We start from the raw sequence: 15,523 nt of genomic DNA on the forward strand, positions 1-15,523 counted from the left end.
AAGCAGAAAAAAAACGCACTGCATTCATTCATTCATTCATTCATTCATTCTTCTGTTATCTGATTCGTTCTTTACTTCATTACTTTATACGTTTGTGTACTCATTTGTTCATTAAAGCCGTGGTTTTTCTGAACTGACTCATGCGAGGTGCGAGGCCCGCCTCAAAGAAATCCGGACTACACAAGAGATAGTGAGTGTTTCTATAGTTGCGAGGCACATAGACGATTTGCGCGAGGTGGATCTCACACCTCACATGAGTCGGTTCAGAAAAACCAAGGCTTAACTCTTTAATTTATTCATTCATAGATTAATATTTATACATGCTTTCATTGATTTCATTATTAATTTGCTCTTGCATTCCTAATCATTTATTCACGTAATCCGTTTTTTTCCATTAGTTTCATAATTTTATTCTTTCATCCATTTAGCTACTTTATTCATTTACCGAGTTCGTTTATTAAAAAGGTTATTTGCTTAGTTGTTTACCCTTTTATGCATTTATTTCTTTATTAATTCATTCGTTTATTTTCCCATTAATTTCTACGTTTTTGTTATTTTATATTAATTTATTTCTTATTTATGTTTGTCTTTTATTCGTTTATTTTTTTAATTCAAGTAATAATTTCTTCATTTACTCGTTCTTTTGTTTTTATTTTTTAAATCCTTTTTATTTATTTATTTATTCATTTATTTATTATTTATTTACATAGTTGTTTACTTACTTGTTTGTTTGTTTGTTTGTTTATTTAGTTATTTATATATTTGTGTAATTATTTATGTACAGTATTTGTTTGTTTAAATACGGGGTGAACAAAATAAAACTGGTCCGCGGAAAATATATATGAAATATATGAATTTATATGTGTAAGACTGACGCGGAAATGACTCTGACAATGCAGGAAACCGTGATTCCGATGCAACAATGGGTTGCTGTCACATATCCGCGTATACCCATCTCCCGCATGGTCTGTTCCGAGTTTTGCTGTGTCATAATGTTTGAATGACTGAGAGGAACAGACGTGTTTAGTGGCCAGTTGAATGCAACACAAATGGCGCTCACGATAAAACAATGCATGTTCATTGTCAAGTGTTAATGTGAAGCACAATTCATGGAAGAAGTGTGTAGCACTGTTTAATGTAAATATTACAGATTTTTCAGACCAGTTTTATTTTGCCCACCCTGTACCATATAATGCTGAGTCATTGGAATTTTCACGATATCAAGAAGCTCAAGATTTGATTGTGTTTCATATGAAAAAGCTACGAGGTAGTAAAATTTTGCCATAGTGTAATGCTGGTACTCGCTTTCATCTTGTGTCTCAATGACAAAGGATCTCTATTTCTCTTCGTGTCATAGCCCATCACAGGCTTAGAATTTGTAACACTAGGACCTTATTTGCATTTTTAGTCTGAATTATTATACATGTGGTATAATTAATGAATTTTCAAAATACGTTATATTCCTGACATGACACTAATAAAATTTTATAACACACAATCAATTTATTGTTATTGTGCAGGTTGCCAAAGCCATAGAGTACTTGCACCAGCAACATATTATCTACCGTGACCTGAAGTCTGAGAACGTGCTTGTGTGGGACATGCCCCCTCCATGCTACGATGCTTCTGATTGCAACCCTGTACATATCAAGTTGGCTGACTACGGTATGTGGAAGTGATGCTACTTGAAGCTAGTTACCGTGATTTTCATTTCATTGCTCACAACATCTCGTCCCTGTAGTGCCCTGTTAGTCGAAAATGGTTGAGTGCTCTCTTGAGGCATGAAATATTATGAAATCCCTTTGTTTGACAGCAAAGTTAACGATATTATAATGAATATAAGAACACTTGAATAATACTGTCTGTTAGAAGAAATTTAATGAAATTGAACCACTTCACTAAAACTGTCTTCTGAGGTAGGAATGATATACTGTAGATCTGACGAATCCAAATACTAGCATTATGTCTGTCTGCATAGAGCTTAAGCGACTTTGTCTTTCTTTGATAGTCCAACAATACTTCACCAGCACTGCCTTGAAATAGAGAAAATGCAGTTAACTGTTACACTGGAGTATGATTTCCTTTCCTATAATTTTGAAAGTGACTCTGAGACACATCTTTTTCACTTTCCTTCAACACTTCCATTTACATGTACTCCATTGCAAATCGTCTGTAGCTGCATTTAGATTGGCAACAGCCATGATTGTTTGGCCAAACACCTGCATAGAATTGGAATATATCAGTCCCCTAACTGCCCATTGTGCCACTCAAACCAAGAAATGGATTCGGAACACCTCAAAATCTGTGCTTCAGTGGCTGGCCATGATAATATCTTTGAAAAATATTGGAGTGCAAGAGATCATATGACTTTATTGTCAAACGCCTGGCATTAGAAAACAACAACATGTACTCCATTGTCTTCCATTCCTTAACTTCTCTCTGTCCGTCTTTTTCTCTTTCTTTTCATCATTATGTTTTTCTTCTCTTGCTTTCTCTTACCATTCCTTTGCTTCCTCTTTCTCCTTCTCTTCATCCTCCATCTTCAGTGAATTCAAGTGGTAATTGCATTTAAGTCTATTAAGCAAGTCTGTTGGTTCTGAAACCCACTCCCTGTACTGAACGCAAAATGCAGTACTAAGCTTTCTGAACACTATATACCTTATTTGAATGCCTGTTTCTTCATTTGGGAAACATCATAAATGATACAAATAAAGAAACCTACAATGTTCTGGGGCTACGTCATGAAAGAAGGTCAGTAGAATGAAACTGGAATAGCATCGTGCATTACAGGCACTGTGTTCAGTTCAAGTTTGTCGAGTATGGCCAAGTTCGATATTCGCCGATGTTCCCTCTGCAGGAGGATGCTTGTCGTGTTTGTTCCATTTTGTTATAAAGTTATTTGCTATCCTCCACTCCCACCCCTTCATGTTTTAACTGCTTAAATTGATGGAATGATTACGTAGCTCTGAAACATTGGATGTTACTACAAAATCTCGCATCATGTTAGGTGCTAGGAAAGTTCTGAATCGTAATTTTTAGCTTTTTAGTGATAAGTTGTGATTCTGTTACACAGAAGTTTTAGTTTTATCATTCATAAGTTCATGTTAATGTTGCAGGCATAAGTCGATTGACCTTGCCATCAGGAACGAAGGGTTTTGGCGGTACTGAAGGCTTCATGGCTCCTGAAATCATGCGATATAATGGTGAAGAGGAGTATACAGAAAAGGTACAGCAAAGATTCTTCACATATCTGAAATTATTACCACCAGCACAGTCCTGTGTAACTTCATATTAATATTTTTATAAGAAAAATTCTACATTGGTTCACTTAATGAGGAAGGATCTTGGTGAGTGAGATATAACCAAAATAGTTGTATACACTGCTCCAAGAACCAAATAATTGTAACTATTCTAATAAAATCTACCATAATGAGACAGTAGGGACATGTAATGAGGACAGATGAATAATCCATACACAAGCGACCTATGTTTACTAATTTGGGAGACAGCAGACGACCAGGGTGTCCAGAATTTAATGTGGTTGAATTGTGTAACAGATAACCTAGCTAAAATGGGGTTATGTAACTACCGCGGAAAACATATTGTCGCCCAAGGAAATTCAGGAAATGAAATTCAGCAACATGAAGTTAGTAACACACTGCAATGAAACCCAGCAGCATCGTGAATCTGGTCACCTACTACGGTTTTCTAAGTTGATTTCTAGTTATAAGGCCTAAGTGTTTTAGTAGATATCTACAACCTACGCTCTTTCCGAGGAAGAAGAAAATGTTCAAGGTCGAGAAATGTGGCAGAAGATGGTAAAAGTAGTCAATATTGTTGTTTACCGTACCATAGCCTACTTCAATTTATGTACTGTATTCATTTTATGTATTCCACAGAAACTAATTCAGGAAAACTGATAAGGAGACAAAAGGTGGAGAATTCTAGCAGTACAAAAGGGGAATATGTACTGCAACTTAACAGTACAAATGAAAAAGGTCACTCAGATTACGGACATCTTGGACGGAACACGTCATTATGTTACTCTGTACAATAATTATTTCGGTTTTTACCATTAGTAATGTTTTCCATTTGGCAACTGACTTCTGTGTCACACAGTATTTTACAGTTTTCCAAAAATCTGAATTCACACCACTAAGCTATCAGAAGTATAGAAATGGAAAACTCAACTGCTTACTGACATTGCCTGACTGACTAACTTGATGTAACACAAGTACAACCCAACCTCACCTGACATAACCCAACCTGAACTAGCTCACCTGATCGAATGACGTAATTTGAACTGACTGATTAACTGTGGATTGACAGACCTAGTGATTTGCTGACGCATCAGCCTACTAGTCAATCACAGCCTGTCTTTACAATGGATTAGGTGACTGACTGGTTCACTTACCCATCGACCTACAGAATGGTCACTTCACCAACTCATTGACCCATTGAATACCAACTGTCTGATCAACTAAACAACCTACTGAATGATTTTTAGTGAGATCATTTCTAATGCATGATATCGCACTTCTAGAATAATACTGTCATAACTCCCAAAAATTGAATTTTGAGTTACAGACAGTTTTGTAATTTTGATTTAATCCTTCACAGAATAGTAGATCTGACGTATGTCTAAGTTCAAGTGCAAAGTTTGCAGGACTCGTACTGATACTTGGTAATCCTGAGTTTTCATATGCCTTTGAAATGTTTATCTTGCATTTACTCAAAACTAACTTTTGGTAGTTACGACAGTATTATTTAAAGGGTGCGATATATTAGAATATCCCTGCATAATGAATATAATTTTCTTCCCTCATTGTTTTTGGCAGGTTGATTGCTTCTCCTTTGGCATGTTTATATATGAGCTGCTGACACTTCATCAGCCATTTGAAGGTCATGAGTCTGTGAAAGAATGCATCCTGGAAGGAGGACGGCCTCCTCTCACATACAGGGTAAGTTTTCACAGTAGTGTTGAAGAGAATGAAATACCGGTAACGAAATATTGAGTAAAAATATTTTTATTCAGTTGACTTAGATTGGTATAATTTATTTCTATGTTTTCCTTTATTATTTATTTTTTTGTAATTGATATATGTTTCACTGAAATAAAAAGTTGTTGACAAGGTAACTTCATCATTAACACAGGTTAACTGGTGGAATTTTATCCGTTTTGGACAATTTTTTTAGCCTTTGTTATTCACACGTTATTAACCACTTCCCTGATTAACCCGAGTTAACTTGGGTTGCTAACATGTGTCAAAATTTATTAACCCGAGTTAACTCGTTTGAGTCCCATTGTCTATTTCATAGTGATTTTTTAAGTATGTAAGAAAATTAGTGATGTACAGTGATTCTGCAATATTAAATAACCTCTTTACGAAAATAAAAAAATATGACACTTTTTTTCACAAAACTGGTAAAATATATAGTAAGGGAAGAGGTTAAATAATGTTAAGTTCCGTTTGTAGAATGACAGAGAAATTGAGACTAATTTTCTCTCACATCAAGCAAATCCATAATACTAGCAATTTAGCAAAAAGTTAATAACTTGTTACTACCCATATTCGCTCCCTCTTCCTCCACTTCCTTGCTATCCTTTTTTTTTCTTATCTTTTCTTTTTTTTCTGCTCACGAGGAATTTCTTCCTCTCCTCTCTCCTCTCCTCTCCTCTCCTCTCCTCTCCTCTCCTCTCCTCTCCTCTCCTTCCCTTCCCTTCCCTTCCCTTCCCTTCCCTTTCCTTTCCTTTCCTTTCTTTCCCTTCCCTTCCCACCTTCCCTCTCCTCCCCTCCATTTTCCCCTCCTGTCCTCTCTCCTCTCCATTCCTCTTTCTTCTCCCCCTCTTCCCTCTCTCTCCCTTCTCTCTCTCTCTCTCCGTCCTCATCTCTTCTCTCCCCTCTCCTTTCTCCTCTTTTCTTCCTTCCTCTTCGTCCTTTTATCCTTCTTCCTTTCTTCCATTTCCTTCCTTTTCCTTCATAGACTGTTGTTTTTCTTCATCTGTTGTTTTTCTTCATGCATTTTTTGTCTTCTCCTCTTTCTATTGTTATGTCCCTATTTCATGTTTTCTTCTATATTTTCTTTCCCAGCTTACTCGCCTTTCTATCCTCTTTCCTTTTTTCTGCTTCCTTTCTTCTTGTCTTTTTCATAAAGAGTTTTCTCTTCCCCTTATCATTATTCCTTCCTTTTCTTTTACTCTTCTCTGCATTTTTCTCCTCTTCGTCTTCTTTATTCTCCTCTTTTAGTTTCTTTTCATTCTCTTCATCTCTGTAACATTTTCTCTCTTCCTGCTTCCCTTTCCATAGATATTTCTTTCTGCTTCTCTTCGTCTTTGTTCTACCTGTTTCTGGCTTGCTGTGCAGGAGACGCTGTACCCCAGCTATATGCTGGACCTGATGGTACTGTGCTGGTCGCAGTCACCTCGGGACCGGCCCTCTGCTAGTCAGATTGTGTCCATAGCATCGGCCCCAGAATTCACGCACCTCAGTGACACAGTTTCGTTAAACCACCCTGCTCCTGTTGTGGCTTCTACTGTGGTGTCGCTGCCAGAGATCGGAGGTAAGCATGAGTTCAAGGACTCTTACTAATTTTCAAGTCATTCTGTTATTAATATTAAGTCAAATTCATATTATAAATTGTTTCTGAAATTGTTGTTAATTAAAACTTTAAAATAAATACAATTTTATTTCTCTAAACTGCACAAGTAGAAACAAATTAGTAAACTTCATTTGTATAGAACAAAATGGTACATTTTAGTTTGTCTTTGGTTCATTATTAAATTTATGTAGACCATTGGTTTTCAACTTGCGGCTCAGAGAGTGCAAGTAACCTTGCAGAGTTATTTTTATAGCATTTTCTAAATATAATGCGTAATAAACTAGACTTACAGCAGGTTAGATTAGTGGTGAGCATTTCAGTTCTAATACACCCACTTCTTTAGCAGCAAAAGAGTGGAGTTAATTAAATGATTATGAAATTTTAATTATTTCCAGAAGCTTTCTCAAAATTCTTTATGATGGTGCTTTTGCTCCAAATTTAATATCTTTTGAGCTTTAATATGTCACATTCATGATTTGGCAACATGTCAGACTGCCTTTTTGGCTTATCCTCACAGTTTGATTTTGTGCATGTTTTTTTTACAAGAGTACATTGATCTCATAAAACTCACCATCTCCATGCCGGCTCAGACTGTAGAGTTCACTAAACAAACTTAAAATCAGTCTCAGAAATCTACTGATAATCTCTTCTGGTGATGTTCTTTGCCCCGCATTTGGTTTCTTCTGAGACTTAATAAATCATATCAGTAATTATTGACAGAGTCTACATTTGTAGTTGTTGTCAGGGTCCTATCATATGCAGGGAATTTCGAAGGATACTGGTACAGCTTAATGTTGCTAAGCCCATTACAATCATGACTTTTTTTAGAGTCAAGATTTATTTAGTGATGTTTTCAGAATGTTCTTCAATCATTCTCTTAATGGTGACTTGGAATATTGAGGTGCTCAGGGTAGACTTGCCACTGCAAATTGATTACCTCACTGATAATCTAATTCGAGTCTCTAAAAATGAAAAACTATCATCTGACTGAAATTGTAGCTACATTGTTCTTCTCATACCTAGTTTCGAGAATTTTTCAAGTAAAAATCGAAGAATATTTCTCCTCATTCTGTGATATAAATTCAGGTGTACCTCAAGGTTCAGTCTTAGGCCCTTAGATCGCCGATTAACATGGCGTAAACATATTGAAACTAAACGCAAAGAAGTAAATTTGAAAACATAAAAAATCTATTGGTTAGTGAGACCTAAATCAAAACTGTCATTAGAAAATAAACTTCTTGTTTATAAAGTCATACTGAAATCAATCTGAACATATGGCATCCAACTGTGGGGAACCGCTAGCAACTCAAACATTGAAATACTGTAAATATTTCAGTCTAAAACTTTACTTTCCATTGTCACTACATTATGGTATGCCCGTAATGATGTCATTCACCATGACCTAAACATTTCAACTGTGAAAGAAGAAATCTCTAAGTTCAGTAAAAAATATCTGCGCTGTTTAAATCAACATCCCAATCATTATGTGTTAAATTTGCTGGATAATAGTCAAACAATAAGAAGACTTAAAAGGAACAATGCTCTTGATCTTCCATTCATTTTTACTACAGCTATTTGAAACATTGTTATTTTTCTTTTGGAGTGTTGTCATGGGATAACATCTCCACTCATGTCATATTCTTTTATAATATTTACTTATTGTCTGATCGTCTGTTCTAGACAGATTGTAAGTGCATTTCATTTAGAGTATTGAATATTTTAGGGAGAAATGTTAGCATACTCATGCTGAATGTTTATGTTGCAGATGACAGCATGAGTGGGGCAGAGCTGTGGTTGGCGTGCTCTAATTCGAGGGCAGATCTGCTCCTGGCCACGCATCGTGGCTGGCTGCAGTACTGTGCACTGTCACTACCACAGAAGCCCACTGCAGCATGCCTCGTGGGGGGCAATGTCTGGGTTGGTGACTGCATGGGACAGATCCACGCCTATATGTGAGTATTATACTTCATGAATAAACAGTAGTGCCAGACCTAGAGTTGCGGCCTTGTAGAATACTGGTCTCTTAGTTTTGATAGAATACCGGTACAAAAATAGGATATTTTATGGTAGAAATTGTCGTAGAAACGGTAGCACTGGTCAGAAAAGAAACTTGAGTACATGTATAGGAATCGATGTACTTCTTTAAACTGAGAATTGCAAAATTATATAAAAACCAATGAAGTGCCTTTGTAGGATTCTGAAATAGAACTTTAAGCTCGTAATAAGTGTTTTATTGTAATTGGTGTGAAGGTAATAGGGATATCCTGAACTAGCACCAACAGATAGCGCACGTGTACTATGAGGGATGCGCTTTGTGTGTGCATTTGTTTTCCGGTATATAAACATTGAGGGTATACATAGTGTATTAGTATATTAAATACTCTTAAAAACAACAAAAAATGGCAAATTTTTGTTATGTTCCTATATGTAAAAACCAGGAAAAGCTTTTTGTCTTCAATCAGGTCCCGAAATATTCTGAATATATGCTTTAAACCTTAAAAATATAAGTAATAAAATTGGGCCTCGAAAATGCTATCTATTAAATAAAAGTAACTACTTCAAGTAAGGAATTGTTGACTATAGTTTCATTTTGGAAGAGGAAAAAGAAAAATTAATGAAAACATATGCAACCTCGACAGCGAGCTATGTTAGCTTAGATTATATGCAGTAGTTGTAGGAGTCTCCGAATTTTACGCCTGCAGTAAACTCTCGATAAACTGGAATGTTTATTATCCAGGACGATCCCTAGTGAAATCCATTTCGTGAATAATGTTTTTAATGTACTGTACCGTAATTATTAAAGCCATGTTTTAAGTTCAAATTTTCAAAATCATCCCACACAGTATTCAAAACTGCATGTCCTTAACCTACAAAACACACTACTAATCGTTATACTATCGCGTTCATATTATATCATCCTATTAAAAATTGCATTTGAGCTTTCTGCAACTACAGAAAAAAATACAAGGAATTCAATCTCGATAGTCTCTTCCCTATAAATAAAACACATTGGTGGCTGCATATCCTGTTTTTAGCATACGGTTCTTAAATACTATTATTAAAGAGGGCAATATTCACTTTCAACATATTTCCTATTTTTTTATTCGTGCATATTGTTCTCAAAGTTCTCGTTTAGGTTCATGAACATTCAATTTACTCGTATTTATATTCTGCATACTGCAGATTTCCCCACCCATCTCGGGGAATCGCTCAATATTATACAGGTTTACGTTATTATTTATTGTAAATTAAATTAAATTATGAGGTAAGAAAATATTGAATTATATTAAATTATACTAGGTTATACAAAATAACTGTAAATATATTTTTGACACGCACAGAAAACCAACAAGCGGGAAAACGTAATCAACTGTAGCATATGACAAAACATAGCCCTACAACATGTTGCGCTGCATGGAACGCTCCTGCCATCTGACTGTAAAACTTCGCATAAGATATCCCTATTTAAGATATGAAACAGGTATTCAGCTAGAAGTTCCAGATGTGTGGGAACAAACAATAAATTTACAAATCACAGACATTTTTCTATCAGTAATTACCAATTTATTAACAGAATGACATAAACATACAAAACAAATTATTAACAGAATGACATAAACATACAAAACAAAGTTAAAGCAATCCAGCTCGAACTTAGGTTATTATTTAAAAATGTGCCAGTAAATAAATCAGTTGGACTATAAATTCAGATTATAATAATAGTATATTATGAAACAAGTTTATAATGTTATACTTTATGCCATGAGGGAAGCGAGTTTCCTAATTCTGATGAATTCAATAACTGTATAGCATTATAAACATGTTCCATACATTATTTTTTGTACGGCAGCATATAAAAAATTAATAAACAAATAACATCAAATTTTCAGTGATGGGTAGTTTGATATCATGGCCTATGAAGAAAGGAGTTATTACAACAATGATATATTAAATATTATCGCATGGCAAATCGTTTCATAATGTTATCTTTACAGCACAAATTATGCTGTCATAATAGAAGTCATGATGTTTTAGTTGGCATGATAATGACATTATGCACGATTTTCATTAACAATAAAGACTGTTTATAACGCTGAAGTACATAAAAAGTTAATTTGAACATTAAATCAAATGATATAGCTGACACTGAAAATCAAATTAAATCAAATCCACCCTAACAAGGAAAATTACATAATGCAACACTTGGTGACAACTCGAAACATAATTTTTAACAGTTTAAATCTTTAACTTTAACATCTAATTTTTAATCAACAATCTACGTACTCGTATTTCTAATAAAAGAAAACTAATGTGCTTTTTCCTATACAAACTTTTAATATACAATCTCATAAGTAACTTCTGAAACTATGAGTTCCAGAAAACCTTCTTCTAGTGAAAGTATTAAATTGTCTCTTTAAGGACAAATTTCCATGTGTAGGACGAGAATCGATCTCCTGATTTGTAGCCAGGAATGCTGATTTCTAGACCACATATGTTATGTAGAATCTGCTTGTTATATTGTCATTTTTAATTGCATTGAAAGATTAAACTTCCTGTTGTTTATACATCTATGGTGTATCCATGTAAAGTTGTATTGTATTCTGCGAATGCTGCTGAGAAAACTGCAATATTCTTCTAGTACACTGCCATTTCGTATTTTATAGTGGTATACCGTAATTTTACAAAACTATACCTGTTTTTTTTTTTTTTCAAAATGGGGCATGACAATTAAGCAGCCAAGCTTCGAATTACAGCAATATGTTGTTAATATGGACGACCACGAGATCAACTAATGTGAGCTAGCAGCTGACATTAAATGGTTAACATTAAAACAATTTATTGACAACTGACGCCAAGGTATAGAACAGGACAAAAATCGATAGAGAATGAAACACAAAATAAATTAAAGCAGACATTTTGTAGACAACGTCACATCAAATGATGTCAAGAGAGGTACTGAGCACTCACTACTGGATGTGAGAATAATTCCATAGGCTGTGAAACATTCTGTACGTTTTGTTCAGAACTGATTCTGTACCCTTCCATCTATAGACCAGTTATCTTACAAATAAAGCTAGTGGTGTTTGTTATAGTTAAATAAAGATACAAATTAGAATAGAAATTCATAAAACATATAATGAGAAAGTTTGTGTCGCTTCATTATATTCGTTTTTTAATTACTGAAATAACATAGTAGGAAAGTGAATCCAAAAATCATGGAAGTCAGTGGCAGCTCATGGGTTGTAGATACATATTTGGAGAAAAATTCGTTCTGGCACCGGGAATCGAACCGAGGACCTCTCAGCTTTGTGCATTGAGTGCTCTTTCCATCTGAGCTATGCCGAGACCTGATTCACAGTGCCGGCCAAACTGTCCTCCTTTTATATCATCAATGGCCTACTACCTGCATTTTAGACATATATGTAAGTCTGTATGCAAGAGCGCATTTTTAAATGATTTCATGGCCATTTTCGACAACAGTTTGTGAATCACTGTTAACATTGATATATATTTATATTCATATATGAGGCTTCGCCGTCCACATTGAATAATCAATGATTATATGTAGTCATACATGTAGATACTAATTTGTGGCCACCTCGATCTCCCAACTAACACCCTGCGATTTTCTCTGTGGGTTACTCTAAAAGACGGGATGAATAGAAGGAATTCAGACTTCAAGGAATTAAGAAAAACATCAGTCACGAAATAATCTTCATTTCACTAAGAAAAGTAAAGTGTAATGGAAATTTCTTAAGCAAATATTAAAAATATTTGAACAGTGAAGATCGTTATTTTCATTATCTTTTTGCTTAAATACATATATATGTGTTCAATAAATAAAATTATTCTCTATGTTAAATATATGCTCGGACAATGTTGGTGAGCTTCTTTAACTACTGTATCAGCTTTAAGTGGTACCATAATACGGAAATTTTTAATGGAATCATTGAGAGTTACACCACAAAAATTGTGACCTGGAATCGAACTGATGGCAACTCAATTAAATGAAACTTGGGCATACTTTTACTTTTTTACAGGGAAGATACCATCTCAATAGCCTCTCTCTTATTGAGGGTCACTGATGAAAAATATAAGTACCGTACGTGAAATAAAAATAGAACAAATTCGCTCTTCAGTTGTTCCATAAGGCGAAGGCATTGCATAGCAATAGTAATACTTACATACTTACTTACAAATAGCTTTTAAGGAACCCACAGGAGGAGGAAGAGGAGGATTCATTCGAATTGTTAGTTGCTAGGGAATAAACATACTGGCAGCTCTTTATAAGTACTTTAATAAAGCAAGAAAATATTGCTAGTAATTAAACGGTGATTTAATGGAGAATGGATATTTTTTTTTTTAATTGAAATGTAAAAGCATCAAATCGAGAAATTGCACAATAGTAAATTCTGTTACTCCCTATAGTCTATGCAATTACAAGCACAATGCAGCATTCAATCACCAATTGTAATCAGCAGAACTGAGATATGAGCTGATATGTTCATGTTCGTTAAATACAAATGTTTTGATCACTGTTAATATAGCTGCTTTTATTGAGGGAATTAAACCAGTCGGGTTCAGTTAATCTCTTGGAGATTGCAAAATATCAAGCGGAATTCTTATCCCACAACCACTTATTAAGGGAATGAAATTCTGTGAATAGATATCTTAGGTCGAACATCCGGTTCCTCCTCATTTGAGGACGAACAAAGAAAAGAAGGGAATATTATTAATAAATGATTACACTTTTTTTTCAATGTAATGAAATGGTTATTTTCGTTAGTACCCAAGAAAATATTCAACTGATGGCTCTCCAAACTTCCATACCACAGTAAAAAAGGGTGAATTTATGGTATTTATTATCATAAGATTTATTAAACAAATTAATGTATTGAATGCTGAAATATTGAAAGGTTTTTTTTTTTTTATTTTTTTACGGAAGACAAATATTCCAATTAGTTTACTTACAATTAATTTTTGTTGTTATTTTAATACTGAATTATAATTGTCTCAATTTTTTAAGTTTATATAAATTTTCTTTAAATCTATATTTAATTTATTCCTAATAGATATATGTAAAATATGACATATGTTTTTCATATTTTTCCAATTACTTTTTGAGAAAAAAAAATATTTACCCTTTTAGTTGTTAATTTTTCTATTTTTTAAAACTTGTCACACCCTCAGGACATGATGATTTGAATACTTTCAATAGCAGAAGGAAACACATGTGTCCGTTTACTTTTTGTGGACTTCTGTGCAAAATTCACTGAGATTGGAGAAAAACTGCATTCATTAGAGCATTTTGAATGTTACAAAAAATGTTCAAAATTAGAAAATCGAGAAAATGAGTATCAGAGTACAGCATTTATATACTATCGATATCCTATCTTCCTATATAGGTCTACCATACACATTTTTCTCCTACAAAACAGAGCGAAATATTAACCGAATGAAAAGTAAAATTAGTTGAAGTCTATCAGAATGAAGCTGAGTGTCAGTTTAAAGGGCCGCAGCTGGTCCCTTTAAATTCGTCCTGACTGTTTTTAAATTGTCATAGGACCAAAATAGCACAGATTTAGAAAACTGAAACATTACTTTATTTTTTAGAGTTAAAAACAAAATTTCCATTTTTAAAATAGTTTTTTCGTTATTTTCACCAATTCATAGCCTTAAGCCGCATATCCGCGAAGCGAGGCAGCCTCATGAGTCTTGCTTCGCTCAGTGGATATCTTGCCTCGCAGTAGTGCACGGCAGCCTTGCTTGCTCCGTGTGGACTGTTTGTTGATAAAGATGCCATCATGCAACCCGATGTTAACTGTCTCAATAGCTGCGCACTAACTGGTGGCTCAGGCTGCTTCTCATTCTTGCCTCGCTACAAAAAGAACAAAACCGCGAGGCAAACAACACGTGAGGCTGACGCGAGGGATGGCCGCGCGTGGCAGCCTCGCTTTGTGGAGGGATGGCCGCGCGTGGCAGCCTCGCTTCATGGATACGCGGTTTTACCTCTAAGTGTAATTCAGTTGCAGCTGTGTTAAAGCTGGTCTACAATAAACCGGGAAAGGAAATGACAACGAGAACGAGAACGGAAATATTGTTGAATATTGCATTCACAATTAAAGGCTGGTTCACAATAAGCCGGGAATGGACAACGATAACGAGGACAGAAATAATGTTAAAATAAATGCATTTAAATGTGAGCATTCACAATAGTTAATTGTGAATGCCCACATTTAAATACACTTATTTTAACAATATTTCGTTCTCGTTTTAGTTTCCGTTCCCGGTTTATTGTGAACCAGTCTTAACTGTCACGTTCCCTTCCCTAGTTCCTGCAAGCCTCTCGTTAATAATTGTGAATGCTCACATTTAAATAAATTTATTTTAACATTATTTCCGTTCTCGTTCTCGTTGTTTCTGTTCCCGGCTTATTGTGGACCAGCCTTCAGACGTATCCTACATAATATATTATAAAAATTATTGTACAATTTAATTTGTGAGATATTAGTTGAACTGATATTAATGACATTAATTGGTCACAAACTTACTAGTAGGTCAAAAGTTTGATACAGGCCTATATTAAAAATCATTAAAGTTAAATATTTGTATCTAGGACATATGTTCTTTGCACTGTCAAATGTTGCTCTTCTTGAGATAAAATACTGAAACAATTAGAGTCATTCCAGATAGGAAGTCTGAACTCCACAAAATCTCGTCCAGAGTGTTGGCCGTTTGAAGCATTTGCACAAACCTTGGTTAACTATTTTATTTCAAGTATTAATGTATATCAAATGAGTATCAGTAACAGTATCTCGAGAATATTCAAATTAGTTCGAATTCAGATGTTACACTGATCAAACTTCTCGTGCATAACTCGTTCCCGTCACCAGGCTTACTTATAAATATCCTCAATTACTCA

At 34.7% G+C, this 15,523-nt stretch overlaps 1 protein-coding gene across 2 annotated transcripts in view; it reads left to right on the forward strand.

The window, feature by feature from the left end:
• Lrrk (Leucine-rich repeat kinase) overlaps window positions 1-15,523 on the forward strand; it is a 283,300-nt gene that overhangs the window by 243,783 nt on the left and 23,994 nt on the right. For both annotated transcript variants that reach the window (XM_069824217.1, XM_069824218.1), the window contains exons 37-41: window positions 1,521-1,665; window positions 3,117-3,226; window positions 4,839-4,961; window positions 6,366-6,561; window positions 8,366-8,552. In XM_069824217.1, the coding sequence (XP_069680318.1) occupies window positions 1,521-1,665; window positions 3,117-3,226; window positions 4,839-4,961; window positions 6,366-6,561; window positions 8,366-8,552 (761 nt within the window). The remainder of the gene's footprint in view (window positions 1-1,520; window positions 1,666-3,116; window positions 3,227-4,838; window positions 4,962-6,365; window positions 6,562-8,365; window positions 8,553-15,523) is intronic.

This window comes from Periplaneta americana, chromosome 4 (assembly GCF_040183065.1).
Source record: "Periplaneta americana isolate PAMFEO1 chromosome 4, P.americana_PAMFEO1_priV1, whole genome shotgun sequence".
In the NCBI taxonomy this organism is placed as follows: domain Eukaryota; kingdom Metazoa; phylum Arthropoda; class Insecta; order Blattodea; family Blattidae; genus Periplaneta; species Periplaneta americana.